The 14,322-nt window shown below is 42.0% G+C and overlaps 1 protein-coding gene across 4 annotated transcripts in view; it reads right to left on the reverse strand.

The window, feature by feature from the left end:
• The window catches only part of BIN3 (bridging integrator 3), a 40,376-nt gene extending 27,381 nt beyond the window's left edge, over positions 1–12,995 (reverse strand). For 2 of the 4 annotated variants that reach the window (XM_074209157.1, XM_074209156.1), the window contains exon 1: positions 12,787–12,995. In XM_074209157.1, the coding sequence (XP_074065258.1) occupies positions 12,787–12,794 (8 nt within the window). In that variant the 5' untranslated portion in view covers positions 12,795–12,995. Of the gene's footprint in view, positions 1–6,898; positions 6,975–12,786 lie in introns of those variants that run through there. The other 2 variants (XM_074209159.1, XM_074209160.1) reach the window with 2 other exon arrangements.
• Positions 12,996–14,322: the final 1,327 nt, after the last annotated feature.

Consider the following 14,322-nt stretch of genomic DNA (forward strand, 5'->3'; position numbering starts at 1 on the left):
TAGACCATATTAACTTTTTTTTCTTTAGGATTTTGGAAGGCAAATGGGGTTAAGTGGCTTGCCCAAGGCCACACAGCTAGGTAATTACTAAGTGTCTGAGACCGGACTTGAACCCGGGTACTCCTGACTCCAAGGCCGGTGCTTTATCCACTATGCCCCCTAGCTGCCCCCTAGACCATATAACTTTAATCTGAGAACCCAGCAGAAGAGTGGAAGAAGTAAAGCTGGTTCATTGAATTTCAGTGTGGTTTTCAAATGGATTTGCACTTAGAGGTGTAGTGCTCTTGACAAGGGACTGCTAAGCTAGGAATCTGAGTTCTATTCTTTTTCATGCTATCATCAATATCTGGATTATAATTATAATTATAAAAGTTTTAGAGTTTAGAAGGCCATCATCTTCTAATCTATCTACTTTATTTAATGAGAAAACTGAAGCCTGGTGATTTATCTAAAGCACACAGTTAATGGAAAAATGAGGATTAGAATACAAGTCTGGACTTGAAAGCAATAATAATTTGGTTTCTGATTTAAAAAGTATTTGTCACTATTTTAAAAACAGGATAGGAAAAGTCACCTAGTAAAATACTTCAGATGAGGGGGAAAGAGGCTGTTAAGATTACCGTGAGTAGAAGGCAAAATCCAAGAGAAGAGTTTTTTGGTAACAGGGCTGCTGCAGGGTGTAATAGTGATTGCCAACAGGAAGATTCATATGCCTGAGAAAATAGTCATCTCTTCTTCCTCAATACTAAATTTCAGGCCTTATGTCATTTCTGCATTAATTGCAATAGTCTGATTGGTCTCCCTGATTTTTTTTTTTCATATTTCCATTGATCCTGCTTCACTGCTACCATATTTAAACATCCTAAAAAAACTATCAGGCCACTCACCTACCCAGAAAATGTGATCCCACTGCATGCAGGATAAAGTTCACTCCATGCTCCCTAAATTGTCATTTAATGTTTCAATAGTCTGGGTAGGGTTCCAAAGCTGAATGAAGCATCATCTCTGGCTGTAGTATAGAGGGCTGGCAGGGATTAGATTTAAGACAGACTGAGGTGTTTCAAAAAAAGCTCTGGCTTCAGTCAGGAGGCCTGAGTTTGAGACAAGGCTTACTTAGGCACATCTAGTGAGTGGCACTAAATTACCTCTATGGTCTTGTCCAGCTCTAATATTCTTTTGATTTTAGTTCCCAATCTATTTCTCTCTGTTCTTCAGTGAAAACCTTCTGTTCTAGCCATGCCTACCCAGTTACTCACAAGAACTTCCTGCTCCCTCAGAAAGCCTTCCCATTTCTTTTCTGTCTGCCCCAATTCATCCTGGAAAATCCCTCTCAAGTCAAATCTCTCTTATCACACGAACCTCAGTGATTCTCTTCCTTCTTTTATGCCTAAGAACTGCCACTTTGCATTCATCACATGACTTGCTTGATTTTGATGTGCACACATCTTGTTTTCTTAACTAAGAAATGTAAGTACCTCAAGGGCAGGAATCAGCTATTATGCTTCCTTTTCTTTTCAGTCTTATATAGTGCTGTGTGTGTATATGCTGAATAGCTATTTCAAAAAAAAATAATTTAAGTGAATCCAAGTTATGTAGTTCCATTAGTAATTCTGTGCTAGTGAACAGCTGCTCCCAGGTAGGGTTAAAACATTGTGACATCACTATATTTGGGGTCTTTATTCAAACAAAAGAGAAGCAATAAATACTGAGAAAGGATGGTTCTTTTGGGATTTGAGGACCAAACACTTAGCTACTACTCAGGGCAGGGGGCTTTGAAATAGGAGAGCTGGTGAAATCATCAAAGTAAGACAAGGAAAATCATATAAAAAGATTTAAGAGAGCAAAAATCCAAAAAAACAAAACAAAACAAAACAAAACAAAACCCCAGAGGAGTACTCTTGGTTCATTCAGAAGCTGCCAAATAGAAAATATAATCACATTTTGTTATAGGTCTGGCTTGAAAATGGGAATATATGCCTTGCTATAGAGAAATTAGAACTCTTTTGCTAGAGAAATTGACTGGTAGTAGTGGTGGTGTGTCAAAAGAAGAAAAGAAATTGAGATAAAGACCTCACTGGTAGTAGTGGTGGTGTGTCAAAAGAAGAAAAGAGAGTACTACAGATTCAATATGACCTTCTATAATTTCCTCAATCTATCTCTGTGGTTTCCATGGTATCTGAAGTGAAGTTTGACTCTGTTCTCATGTGGGAATGCAGGATCTTCCTGATGAAAAACAGCTGCTCTAGAAAAAAAAATGTGGCTGAGGTGCAAGCATCCCAGGATTCTGGGGAAGAATGACCAGGCCTGACACAGCTAGAACACATAAGAACTTTAGATGCTCATGGCAGGCCTTGAAGGAACACACTCACTCCAGTGTATGGAGCTCATAGTAATTCAAAAAACATTATTTATTCATTCTCACAACATTCAAGGAAAGTAGAAAAAGCTCACAGATTCAATTACATTTAATTCAACAAACATTTATTAATTTCCCAACATGAACAAGCATTAGGAATGTTTTTTCTTTTTTTAAGTCCCTGCCTTTAAAAGGTTTACATTCTACTTCCATTTTCCTCTTCGTGTAACAGAAGAGGAAAGAGAAGCTCAGGAAGAGAACACAGCTTGCTATTATCTAGAGAACTTCATTGGACTGAGGAAAAATCAAGAGCTCCCACATGAGTCTGGAGTAAAATTCCCTCTCCTCCCTTGCTCTCCAGTTCATAAATATGGGTTCCAGAGGGTAGAGCAAGTATTCAACAGGAAAAACATTTTTCACAACTATTCCTTATATCCCTACCCCTTTCCTAAAACAAAACAAAAAAAACCAACTTGCATGTGTGCAGAGAGGGAAAAGAGAAAAAAGAGATTCTATTTTCTTTCAAAACAAAGAAAAGTCAACAGGATGTTCTCCAAAGCTACAAATATACTTTTCAAACAGTAAATATCTTTATTAGCAGCATGATGCCAGTTGGCTAATTTTGTCTGTCTCAGTAAAACCATTCCAAAAAAATTGCTCTTGTGTAATGTCTATTTACAAAAACAGTTCTTTTGCATTCTCAACTTGTGGGGTTTCTCAATCATTTTGCTTGTCCCCTCCTTTTTCTTTTCTACTGCAGAGGCAGGGACAAGAGAGATGCTCAGACAGTATATGATCTCAAGCTGATTTCTTGATACCTATATTCTTTGGAAAATTCTTCTTTCTCTTCATCAAATGTCTTAATTTTTTAAAAAAAAGTTATTTAAGGCATTGGGGTTAAGTGACTTGCCCAAGGTCACATAGCTAGGTAATTATTAAGTGTCTGAGGTCAAATTTGAACTCAGGTCCTGCTGACTCCAGGGCCAGTGCTCTATCCACTGTACCACCTAGCTGCCCTATCAAGTGTCTGAATAAGTTATTAGATCCTAACCATCTTCTCCTGGTTTCTACTGGCTTTTGTTGTCATTGGGCATGAAATGTCCCTTAATTTGATCTGGGAGTAAGGAGCATCCTAAAATTATTTTTCATAAAGAAATGGATGATTCTAGTCTATCTTATCCTATGAACTTTTTTTCTGTCCTTGTAATCCCCTTCTCAGAAGGGGACTGAGCAAAGCATATGAGATAAGTCTGTAATGGCTGAACATTCTGATTGTTCCAAAGGAGTGATCTGGGCTTATTCACCAGGAACAGGAAAGTGGGTAAGAATTAGGTTGGAGAATTAGGTTTTTCTGTCTGGACAAGATTTCTACCCCTTGTTACCCACCCTTTCCTGACTCTCCCAAAACAAAGCTAAACAAACCTCAGGGTTACTCTTATCTTTAGGTTTACTATACATCTTTGGTTCATAACAAATAACTTCTTTGATAGCCTTAAGGTTACTTAAAAGAGGAGTCATCTTCAAACCAGGGTAACAGCTATCTATTGGGTTCCAGCTTCCCTATTTGAAAGCATTTGCTTGGCCAGACTTGCCAAAGGAATGAGAAAAGTCCAGCCACCCCTCAGTCAGAAAAGTTTTGATTGGAAATAGATAGTATCATGCTCTGGGGCAGTCCATGGCAACAGCAGCTAAAGCATACCTCAGCTCCCTCCCCCCCCAAACAACCACCAGTCTGATGTATATCCATGGCAAAAAGGAACATTAGTCGTTTTCAACAAATGGAGGTAGAATATGCACAAATTTAAAAATCAGGCACATGGTCTTCTGTGACCCATCTCTTTGTGAATTGGCATATGGGTTGATTCAGAACAGTCCTTCTGCTCAGCTATGAGCCTTCCTTCTCAAGGCTGACCAAACTAGAAATCATAGCCAGAATCATTATTATCTTCATGATCATGGTTGACATGTACTTAACCTTTTGGGATTGCAAAGTATTTAATGAATATTACCTAATTTGATACTCACAACATTCACACCCAGTCATCAAATCAACACTACAGATATTAGATGAATATTAGATGAAGAAGCTGAGGATCTCAATAAATATAACTCTTTACAACATGCAGCCTAGAACTGGAAGAGACCTTAGCAATGATCCAATACTGAGGTTCTTAATCTTTCAGCAATCTGGTGAAATTAATGGATCCCTTCTCAGGGTAATGTTTTTAAAAGCATAAAATCAAGTATATAGGAACAGAGGTCCAAACAGCTTTAATGACTTGCTCATCTAACTCAACTCATTGGAAGACTTAGCCTACTGATCTTGATGCTTTGTCCTTTGTTCTCAAAGAAGACCATGACCATGACCAGGATGTGATGCCATGACCAGCAAATGAATTGGATTTGAGTGAGGGGGAGCTGTGTTAAGTTACCAGTCTCATTTTCTCCTCCAGAGTCATCTGGGTCCAGTGACCAGTGAATCAGGATGACTAGAGGTGGCCCTGGATACAAGGCAATCAGGGTCAAGTGACTTGCCCAAGGTCACACAGTTAATGTCAAGTGCTTCCTCTGCACCACCGATCTACCTGACTCACACTCTGAAGCTCTTTCTGTAATGTCATGGATGAGTTAGGTTCAAGACATTATGAGACTGTCAACAGGTCAACTAGTTCTTATTAGGGGTCTGACATAGAGCAGATTATCTTGTTTCACAGATAAACATCCCTGGGGCAGCCAGGTAGTGCAGTGGATAGCGCACTGGCCCTAGAACTGGGAGGGCCTGAGTTCAAATCTGACCTCAGACAAGTTACCTAACTCCACTGCCTTGCAAAAAACCGAAAACCAAAACTACAACCAAAACCAACTGTCCCAGAATTCACTATTGCCTGTCCTAAACTAACAGGTTTGAAACAGAATGGAGACTGCTTCCTAAAAAAAGTCAGGTTAATTTATTTCACATTATATCAAGGCAGTGTGCTACAGATGGGGGAGAGGAAAGATACAAAGATGAGTAAGATAGTTCCTACCCTCATGGAGAGCATAGTATAGCATGTGAGGAAAAAAAGCTCATATATACATAAGGAAAAAACAAAGCAACTCTATCTAAAGGAGACTTACAAAAGGTTTTGAGGAAATATAGCACCTGAGTTGATCCTTGAAGAAAAGATGGATTATAAATCAGATTGTGGCATAATGAGTAAAGATGCCCAGAAGTGATAAGAGCATTCTAAAAAGTTCAGTTTGGTCATCCAAAGTATGTGACATGAAATAATGTGAAATAAGAATGGAAGGTAGACTGGAATCATACTATGAAGAATCCTGAATGGCAGGCTATGAAGGCTATTTTATATTTAGTAGTCAACGGGGTGGCTACTAAAATAGACTAAAGCAAGGGGTAATGAGGGCCTGAACTAAAGTAGTGACAGTGGGAAGTACTGGAGAGAGACTGCAGAGAGAAACAACAGGATTTGGCAACTGACTATGTAAGGAGTGAGGGAGCACTCAAAGAGGGCTCTGAGGTTTTAAGTCTGGGTAATTGGAAGGATGGAGGTGGCAGTAACATGCTGTTCTGGGGTGAGTGGATGAACAATGACCAATTCAGTTTTGGACAGGTTGAGTATGGAGTAGCATTCAGCCAAGGATATTCAACAGGAAGTTGAAAATAAGGGACTGGAGCTCAGGGAAAAGGTCAGAGGTAAACTAGAGCTTTCTGAGTCTTCTTAGAGTTGGTCATTGAAGCTATGGTTGTGATAAAAGAGACTACAGAGAAAGAAAATAGCTATTAACAAAATTTCTGCCGCTGGAATTACCAAGTGGGAATGTCAAGATGTGAAGAAAATTAAGGAAGATGAAAAATCCAGACCACTAAAAAAAAAAATGGTAATTTGTGGTTTGTGGTGGTTTTCTTAAGAAAGTAATAGGTATACAGTGTAGTGCAGAAATGTCAAATATGTAGACTGCAAAACTCCTGAGTGCAACAGAACCAGATTAAAATGTAATTAGGAAATAATTAACAAAATTAAAAAAATAAAACATAGATAATTTTACATTATAAAATTAGGTCAATAGATGGCCCACAAAGATCCTTATGTATGGTTTAGTGGCTCCCATTTCTATTTGAGTTTCACACTGGTGTAGTATATAAGAGTGCTGTTCTGGAGTCAGGAAGACCTGGGTTCAAATACTATCAGATATTCTGCAGTTATGTAACCCCTTGACAAGTCACTTAACCTCTCTGGACCTCAGTTTCCTCACCTGCAAAGTGAAAGGTTTTGAGTCAATGACCTCTCAAGTTGCTTCCAGTCCTAAATCTATGATTCTATAAAAATGATCATAATTATTCTTACAACTCTAAGATAGAATATCTATGTGGGAAATATCTTGTATACAGAAATTAATTCTATGGAAAAGGAAACAAACAGGAATGAGGTTTCTATTGTAGAGTCAGTTCTGGAAGCATGTTTGTGGCACACACCACAGATCTAACATCTTTCCTTACCCCGACCCTGGAAATCATATTTGATTTAGCCAGGGTTGACTTACAGGACCTGAAGCCAGCTCAGAGCAGTAAAAGAGTCCAATCCACACTGGTCATTGAAGGCTTTCTTCAAGATGACTGTTCATTTGCAATAAACAAGAAATTCGGGTGAAGAATGTTGCTTGTGAAACTGGAAGACAGTCATCAGGAACAAACCTTTTGGTTGTGTGGTTCTTTCTTCTCTCCATCATTAATATTCAAAACAACAATAAGAACAATTTTCCCTGAAACCATACGTTCATTTAATTGGTGTCAAAGGAGAGAGATTATAATCTAGACTAGCTTCCTGAGTAGTCTGCCTGTTTCTACTCACTGCAATCCATCCTACACATACTCCCAGATTATGAATGAGTGAAAAGCATTTATTATGAATTTATTATGTACTGAATTCAATACCCAGTTTGTATTACACTAATTCCATTCTAAAAAATCTTCAATGGCATTCCAACATCTATAGGATAAAGTCCTAAAGAATCCTGGCATCTGAGACCCTTGACAATCTGACATCAATGTATCTTTCCAATGTTATTTTCCACTGCTCTTTTCAAATTGTCTTCAGCTCAACCTTGTCTAGAGAAGCTATGTGGAAGAGTAGAAAGGCTACTGGATTTGGAATCAGAGATATTAAGTTCATATCCTTGCTCTTCTACTTACTATCTGTGTCACCTTTTATGTAATGCTTTAAGGCAAGGGTAGGGAACTTTTTTCCTGCCAAGGACCATTGGTTATTTATAACATCATTCACTGGCTATATTTGGTCAAACATTGAATTAATTCATCTGTAAAAAGCTCCTAGATTTATTGAATTTTTGAGTCCTGCCTGCAGTTGCCTTGGCAATGCCAGACCAATATGACCTAAGGCTGGAGATTCTCCCCCTCTGATTTAAACTATGAAACTTTATTTCTTTTTGATCTTCATAATAACCTATAGGATAAATAAGAACTGCTATTACTCTATTAGGAAACTGAGGCTTAGAGTGAGTAAGTTGGCAAGGTTAGGGTCACATAACTAATAAATTTAAGAGGCAGGATTTGAACATACATTCTCAAGTGATAATAAGTTTAGTGCTGTTGCTTTTATAAAAAAAAAATGCCTTTCCATCTGGCTTGAGCAGAGAGGAATGTTGAGTAAGGTAGCAAATCCCTTGGCTTCAGTTTTTTTTTATCAGCAACATGAGTAAATAACAAATGATCTCCAATGTCCCTTACATTTCTAAATATAATACCTCACTCTCCCTGATATTTCTTTCATATTCCTGGTCACCCCTCCAAGAATGTCCTTCCTTCATCTCTCTCTCTCCTTATATAAATACTTCTTGTTGTTCAATTCTTTTAGTGTCCAACTCTCTGGGATCCCTTTTGTGATTTTCTTGGCAAAGAAAACAGTTTGCCATTTCCTCTTCCAGATCATTTTATAGATGAGGAGACTGAGGCAAATAGGGTTAAATGACTCACCCAGGGTCACATGTGTCGTGAGGCCAGACTCTTAAGTCAAGAAGATGAGTCTTCCTGACTCCAGGCCCAGGACTCCTCCTACTGATCTGGCTGCCCCTACATTAATACTACCTGTCATTTAAACCAATGCAGCCTCTCTTGCTATTTGGCATTTGGTAATACATCTTGGGGTGGTCAATGATCTTTTATATCTATGTGAGCAGGTTCTCTAAGGTAAGTTCCCTGAAGCCCAGGATCATTTTCTCCTTTGTATCTCCCATGACTTGGCACACAAAGTAGGTGCTCAAAAGTCATCCATTCAACATACACCATCTGCTCAGGTGTGTTTTTTGATTGTTCCAAGCTAACTGATTAGAGAAATTGGCTGGAAAAGCCTCACAGTACAATGTATTTATATGCAGGGGACATGAGTTTGAATTCTAACCCTTCTTTCTACCCACAGGATGATAGATTTAGATCTGGAAGGATCTCCAAAACAATGAAGATTGGAGGCCCTGAAAGAGGCAGTGTAGACAAGAGTGTGAGGCCTAGTGATGAGCATTTATTAATGGCCTAGTTTATGTCTAGCACTGTGCTAAGCAGCTGGGGATACAAAGAAAGCAAAAGATAAGGATACTGATTACAGATGAACAGAAGGACTCAAATACTTTGGTTACCAACAAAACAGAAAAGAATACACTAGATTGGGATTCGAAGATGGGGAGAGCTCAAAGGCTGGACTGTTGAAAATTTACTGGAGAAGTACAGGACAAAGCTCTTCTCTTTCCTACTTTAACTTCCTCCATAGGCAACAGTATATATTCATGGAATATTAATATTTATTGTGCACTGGATGGGTCTGTGCCACAATAATAGGTTTTAGGATAGATTCAGGGTTACCTTTGGAAAGGACTTTAAGGTCTGTATCTATTTAACCATATTACCACTCAGTCCACAGTTTTCCACATGACTTACAAGGATATCAGGGACAACTTGCCAAATGCCCTTCATTCTTGAAGAAGACCATGACATCAGAGAGGGGATGCCATGGCAAGTAGATGAAGTGGGTTTGAGTAAGGAGGGTGCAGTGCTAAGTCACCAGCCTCACTTTTTCTTCCAGAGCCATTTGAGTCCAGTGATTAGTTATGGATCAAGAAGACTGGAGATGGCATTTTGATTTGAGCAAATGATTTTGATGGCGTAAATGATTTGCCCAAGGTCACAGTTAGTATCTGAGACCAGATGTGAATTCAGGGCTTCATAACTACATATCCAGCATTCTAATCATTGTGCTACCTAGCTGACTAAGGTGACTGGGTCTCAACTCTTAAACATGAATGTTTGGTATTAGACTTTTTTTAATCAATCTAATATTTTAAAGAGGCAGATTTGAAAACCTACTAGTAATTATCACTATCAGGATTGATTTAATCCTCTAAGGAACTAAGAGCATGCAGATATAGTCTTGTTAATTCTTACAAACAGCACATGAGGCAGAATCTGTCAATCAGTAAATATTTAAAGTGTTCCCCATGTGCCAGGTACTGTGATAAGTGTTGGCAGAAAAGCCAAAAGAAAAAAAAAGCAGCTTCTGCTCTTAAGATGCTCAGTCTAAAATCTGGTTGACTTACCAAGGGCCCACACTTAGCAGCTAACTCTGGGATCCAGTCCTTGGCCTCCTATTTCCCAGGGTAACACTTCACTCACACTACACAAATACTCTTGAGTTAACCTTCTTGGGCATACATAAACCTTTGAACAGGGCAAATCTGATAGTTTACCCTCCAAGATTTCTTGCTCCTGATCTTATATGAGATCTTTAAGGTTTCAGAGACAGGTATGATGGTAAACTCAATAATAAAACTTAATTCTACTCAATTCCTTAGGGAATTCTACTCAGTCCTTAGGGAAAAAGTATTAACTCTGTACCAGAAACATTGGAGAGATGAGAATCTGGTTTGGGAAGTAGAGACTTGAGTGCCCAATGTCTTCCTCTCAGCCAGATGCCCAGATTCCTGAGCCATCTTGATTAGAAATGGTCTTTGAAAGAGGACACCCATCAACTAAACAAACAGGGGGTAGGCAGGCCGCCTGCACAGAGGAAGCTGGGAACAAAGGCCAATCGTTCTTTATACAAAACTCAGTGTGCAAAGGGCACTAATGTTGGACATTTTTCATCATGACATTTTGAAAGCACAGCCTGGTCCAAAACAATGGCTTCCCTCAGGGAGCCATGCTCAGAATGCCCTATGTCTCACTCACCAGTGGTTGGCACATCCCCTGAGCTTGGTGAACTTGACCCTGGGCTAATACTTCCCATGGTGGCCGTACGTCACTCTGGCCATTTTTCCCACCCCCTGGAATTCCGTGCTTTGGTGAATGAAGAGATTGATTCCAGGAGCAGGAAAACAGTTCCATGCATGAATCAGATAGACCAAACCCTGGTCCCCTGTGCCAACCATTGAGCCAGGAACTGAATGTGATTGTGTGCCTGGTCACCAGAACTGCTCCCCTTTCAGGGGTAGAGGGTCAAGGTCCACGCAAGAGATGACGTGGGCCAAGTCTAAAAGGAAGAGAGATACATCTCAGTTTTGGGAGACAAAGCTGGTCTCTTTAGTGGCCTCCTATATTAAAAGCCACAGTGGCTTGAAAATGTGGTAGAGCAGGCAGGCCTATGACAACATTCTTTTCAGTCTCTACAGCAGCACTTACTTCTGGACTTCCTCTTCTGAAAGATCTCAGAAACCTGGGGCTACTGCCTCACTTTTATAGAATATATAGAATAGAATATATACTTTCATAGAATATATAGAATAGATAAAACAGCCTCCTTGAGAACTTCCCCAGAGTACCTCTCTCACTCTAATCTTCCAGGTTGATTAGTAAAGATGAGTTCTATTTGATTTGTAAATCACACTCAGTGCTTCTAGAAGGCTAAGGTCCTTTTTGGTTCTAATCTGAAGAAATTCATAAAGTGCTGAGTAAGGGAAAGAGGACCAAGTTACACTAAGAAACTGATTCCCCTGAGGAAGAAAATCCCTAAGCTAGCACTATGTCTGACTGGTAGGCAGAAGAGACAATGTGATTTGGTTCTAACAGGACTAAAACATTAACTTTTCCAGTTAGAGGTCTGCAATTGGCTTCTAGTAGGAAAGGACATTAGAAATAGGAGCAATTCCTAAAGAAACTTAATAGAATATTGCTTGGGGACTGTCAATTCAATACTTGCATATAAATCTTACTGGAGTAAGGAGAAAGGGAATCATAATGGTTTGTATATCAAACTACAAATATGTTCCTGAAGTTAACTGGTATCTAAGGCAGAGAAATAATCAACAAATAGCTCTTAAAAGAATGCACGTTCAAATTCCTATGTAGTCAGTGGACCTATCTCAAAATCTTTTTTTTTTAGGTTTTTTTTTTTTTTTGGTAAGGCAATGGGGTTAAGTGACTTGCCCTAGCCCACACAGCTAGGTCATTATTAAGTGTCTGAGGTCTAATTTGAACTCAGGTCCTCCTGACTCCTGGGCCGGTGCTCTATCCACTTCACCACCTAGCCACCCCTCTATCTCAAAATCTTAAAGGACAAGTCTTACACTCTCCGTACAAAGGTCGTGGTCAAAAGGCAAGGCTCAGCAAAGCTGACAACTAGGCAGGGAGGTTCCTGAGAGTCTCAACAAAATATAGCAGGGCAAAGGATTTCTCTTCCAACAATAAAAATCTTATTTCAAGAATAAAAATCAATCCAGTCTACTTTGCTCAAATGGAGTCTCAAAGTCAATCATCAGCATTTACTATAAAACATTATCAAGGGCTAGAAATATTGCATAATAGGGTACCTGACAGTTATTATTCAGACCTCTGACACTATATATATATATATATATATATAATATGAATGTGTGCATACATACATATATATAGATTATGATGTTGAAAAAGCAATTTAGCTGGCACTAGCATATGAGTGTTTTATATTTAAGAATATGATATTTAGACGAGTTTTCCTTTCGTAAATGATTAGTCCGCTTAGGAAGGGTGACTTTTGGAGGCACAGCTAGATGAACGCGGGTCTAGGCTCTGGAGTCGCGGAACGGTGCCTCCTTCGGGGCACGCTCTGGAGCCACTCCGGGGGGCCGCGGTTCCGTCGCGGGCCCGCCTCCACCCAAGGGCCGGGGCGCGCCACTTAAGGCCGCGGCCCCGTGAAAGGCTTCCCGGGCCCCTCCCGGCGCCGGGGCAGGGCCGCTGCACCCTCGGGTCCCGCTCCCTCGGGGCCGCGGCGTCGGCCCGGCCGGCGATTCCCGCCCCCCCCCGGCCCCCGGGGCCCGGCCAAGCCTTTCCTCCACTCCCATCCCGGGCTCCTCGGGGAGACTCCGCAGAAGCGCCCGAGGCCTCCTCCCGAGCGGGGCCGCCCTCGGCCGCGGGGGACGACCGAGGGACCCCGTCGAGTGTCACTCACCAGCTCATGGTGGCGGCCCCGGCGTCCGCGCCGCGCCTCGCGGCCCCCGGCCCAGGCCTCGGCCCGCTTTGCCACAGCCACTTCCGGATTCGGGCCGTCTCCAGGAAGTGACGACACACACTCCCGGAAGAGAGGCTGTGCGCGGAGGGCGGGGCGCGTAAGGGCGGAGCCCAGCGTAGTTGCCTAGTAACCGGGACTGCGCTCCCCCTTCGCAGGCGCCACTTGGCTCCTTTAAGCCGCCCCCGCCCCGGGCCCCCCCCAGAGTCTCCCCCTTACGAAGCGCCTACTGTGTGCCGGCCAGAAAAGGCCGCCCTGCAGTCTGAGCCCGCGCTGCGGGAGAGCCGGGGATGAGTTCAAGTTCTTGTAGCAGCGCGGCCTTGGACGAGACCCCGGCCCCCGAGTCTGTAAAATGAGGATCATAACGGCTGGGCGCATCGAATGACTTATCATGGGCATCATTATTAATCATGACTAATGATTATTGTCGCTGCCATCCATCACCCCGGGGTTCAGAGGTCGTTCATCGATGAAGTGGAAGGGCGCCAGCGCTGGGCCCGGAGGCTTAGGGACTGTTAGATTCTTGCACAAGCCGAGTCCTGGAAGCAGTGGCTCGGACGGACGCAATTATCTTTATTCATTCATTCGGCTGATATTTGCAGAGGGTCAGACACTGTGTTAGGCACTAAAGTCTCAGAACCAGCCCCAGCCTGAAGGCAGCCCAGGGCTCCTGGGGACGGGGAGCGGGAGCCGGTCCGGTCCGAGAGAGAGAGAACGCTGATCATCGGGGGTCGGGGCGGTGATGGGCTCGAGGACCGCCACAGAGGGGCTGGAAGGCTGAGGATGGAGAAAAGGCCCAGAGAGAGCAGATGCGGGTGAGGACCAAGGCCTGTCCCTGGAAATGATACTTCGGTCCAATCCATCAGCAAGAATTAATGAAGCACCCTGTTATAGACTGGGGAGGCACAAACAAACGTGATCTAGTCCCGGCCTCAAGGACTTTCTGTTCTATTGCGGGAAGCTCGCACACCTCTAAGTCTACAGAAAATATACATACAAAGCAAATTACAGCCTACAATAACAGCTGGGGGGGAGCAGGAAAGGTCTCTTGGTGGGAGGCGGCAAGAGAGCTGTGCTTTGTAACAAGCAAGGAGTTTGTAGAGCGGGAATGAGGAGGGAGAGCATTCCAGGCCTGCAGAAAACCCTGAGCCCAAGGTGCAAGGGCATGGCCTGCTTAGGCAACTGCAAAGAGACTGACCTAGGGGGTGGCAGCTCCTGGTGGGGCAGGCAGAGCACTGGGCCTGCGGTCAGGGACACAGTTTTCTAAAGTTCAAATCTGGCCTCTGACCTTGGGCCAGTCACTCCCTAGCTGTGTGACCCTGGCTAAGATACTGCTTCTTTGTCTGTAAAATGGGAATGATAATAACAGTGCTTGACACATCATAAGTGCTATGTAAATGTGAGCCATCATTATTACTAACAATTATTAGTAATAGTATTACCACTATCAATATCATTATTAATAATTTTACTAATTAT

Source organism: Macrotis lagotis, chromosome 1 (assembly GCF_037893015.1).
Source record: "Macrotis lagotis isolate mMagLag1 chromosome 1, bilby.v1.9.chrom.fasta, whole genome shotgun sequence".
Lineage (NCBI taxonomy): Eukaryota > Metazoa > Chordata > Mammalia > Peramelemorphia > Peramelidae > Macrotis > Macrotis lagotis.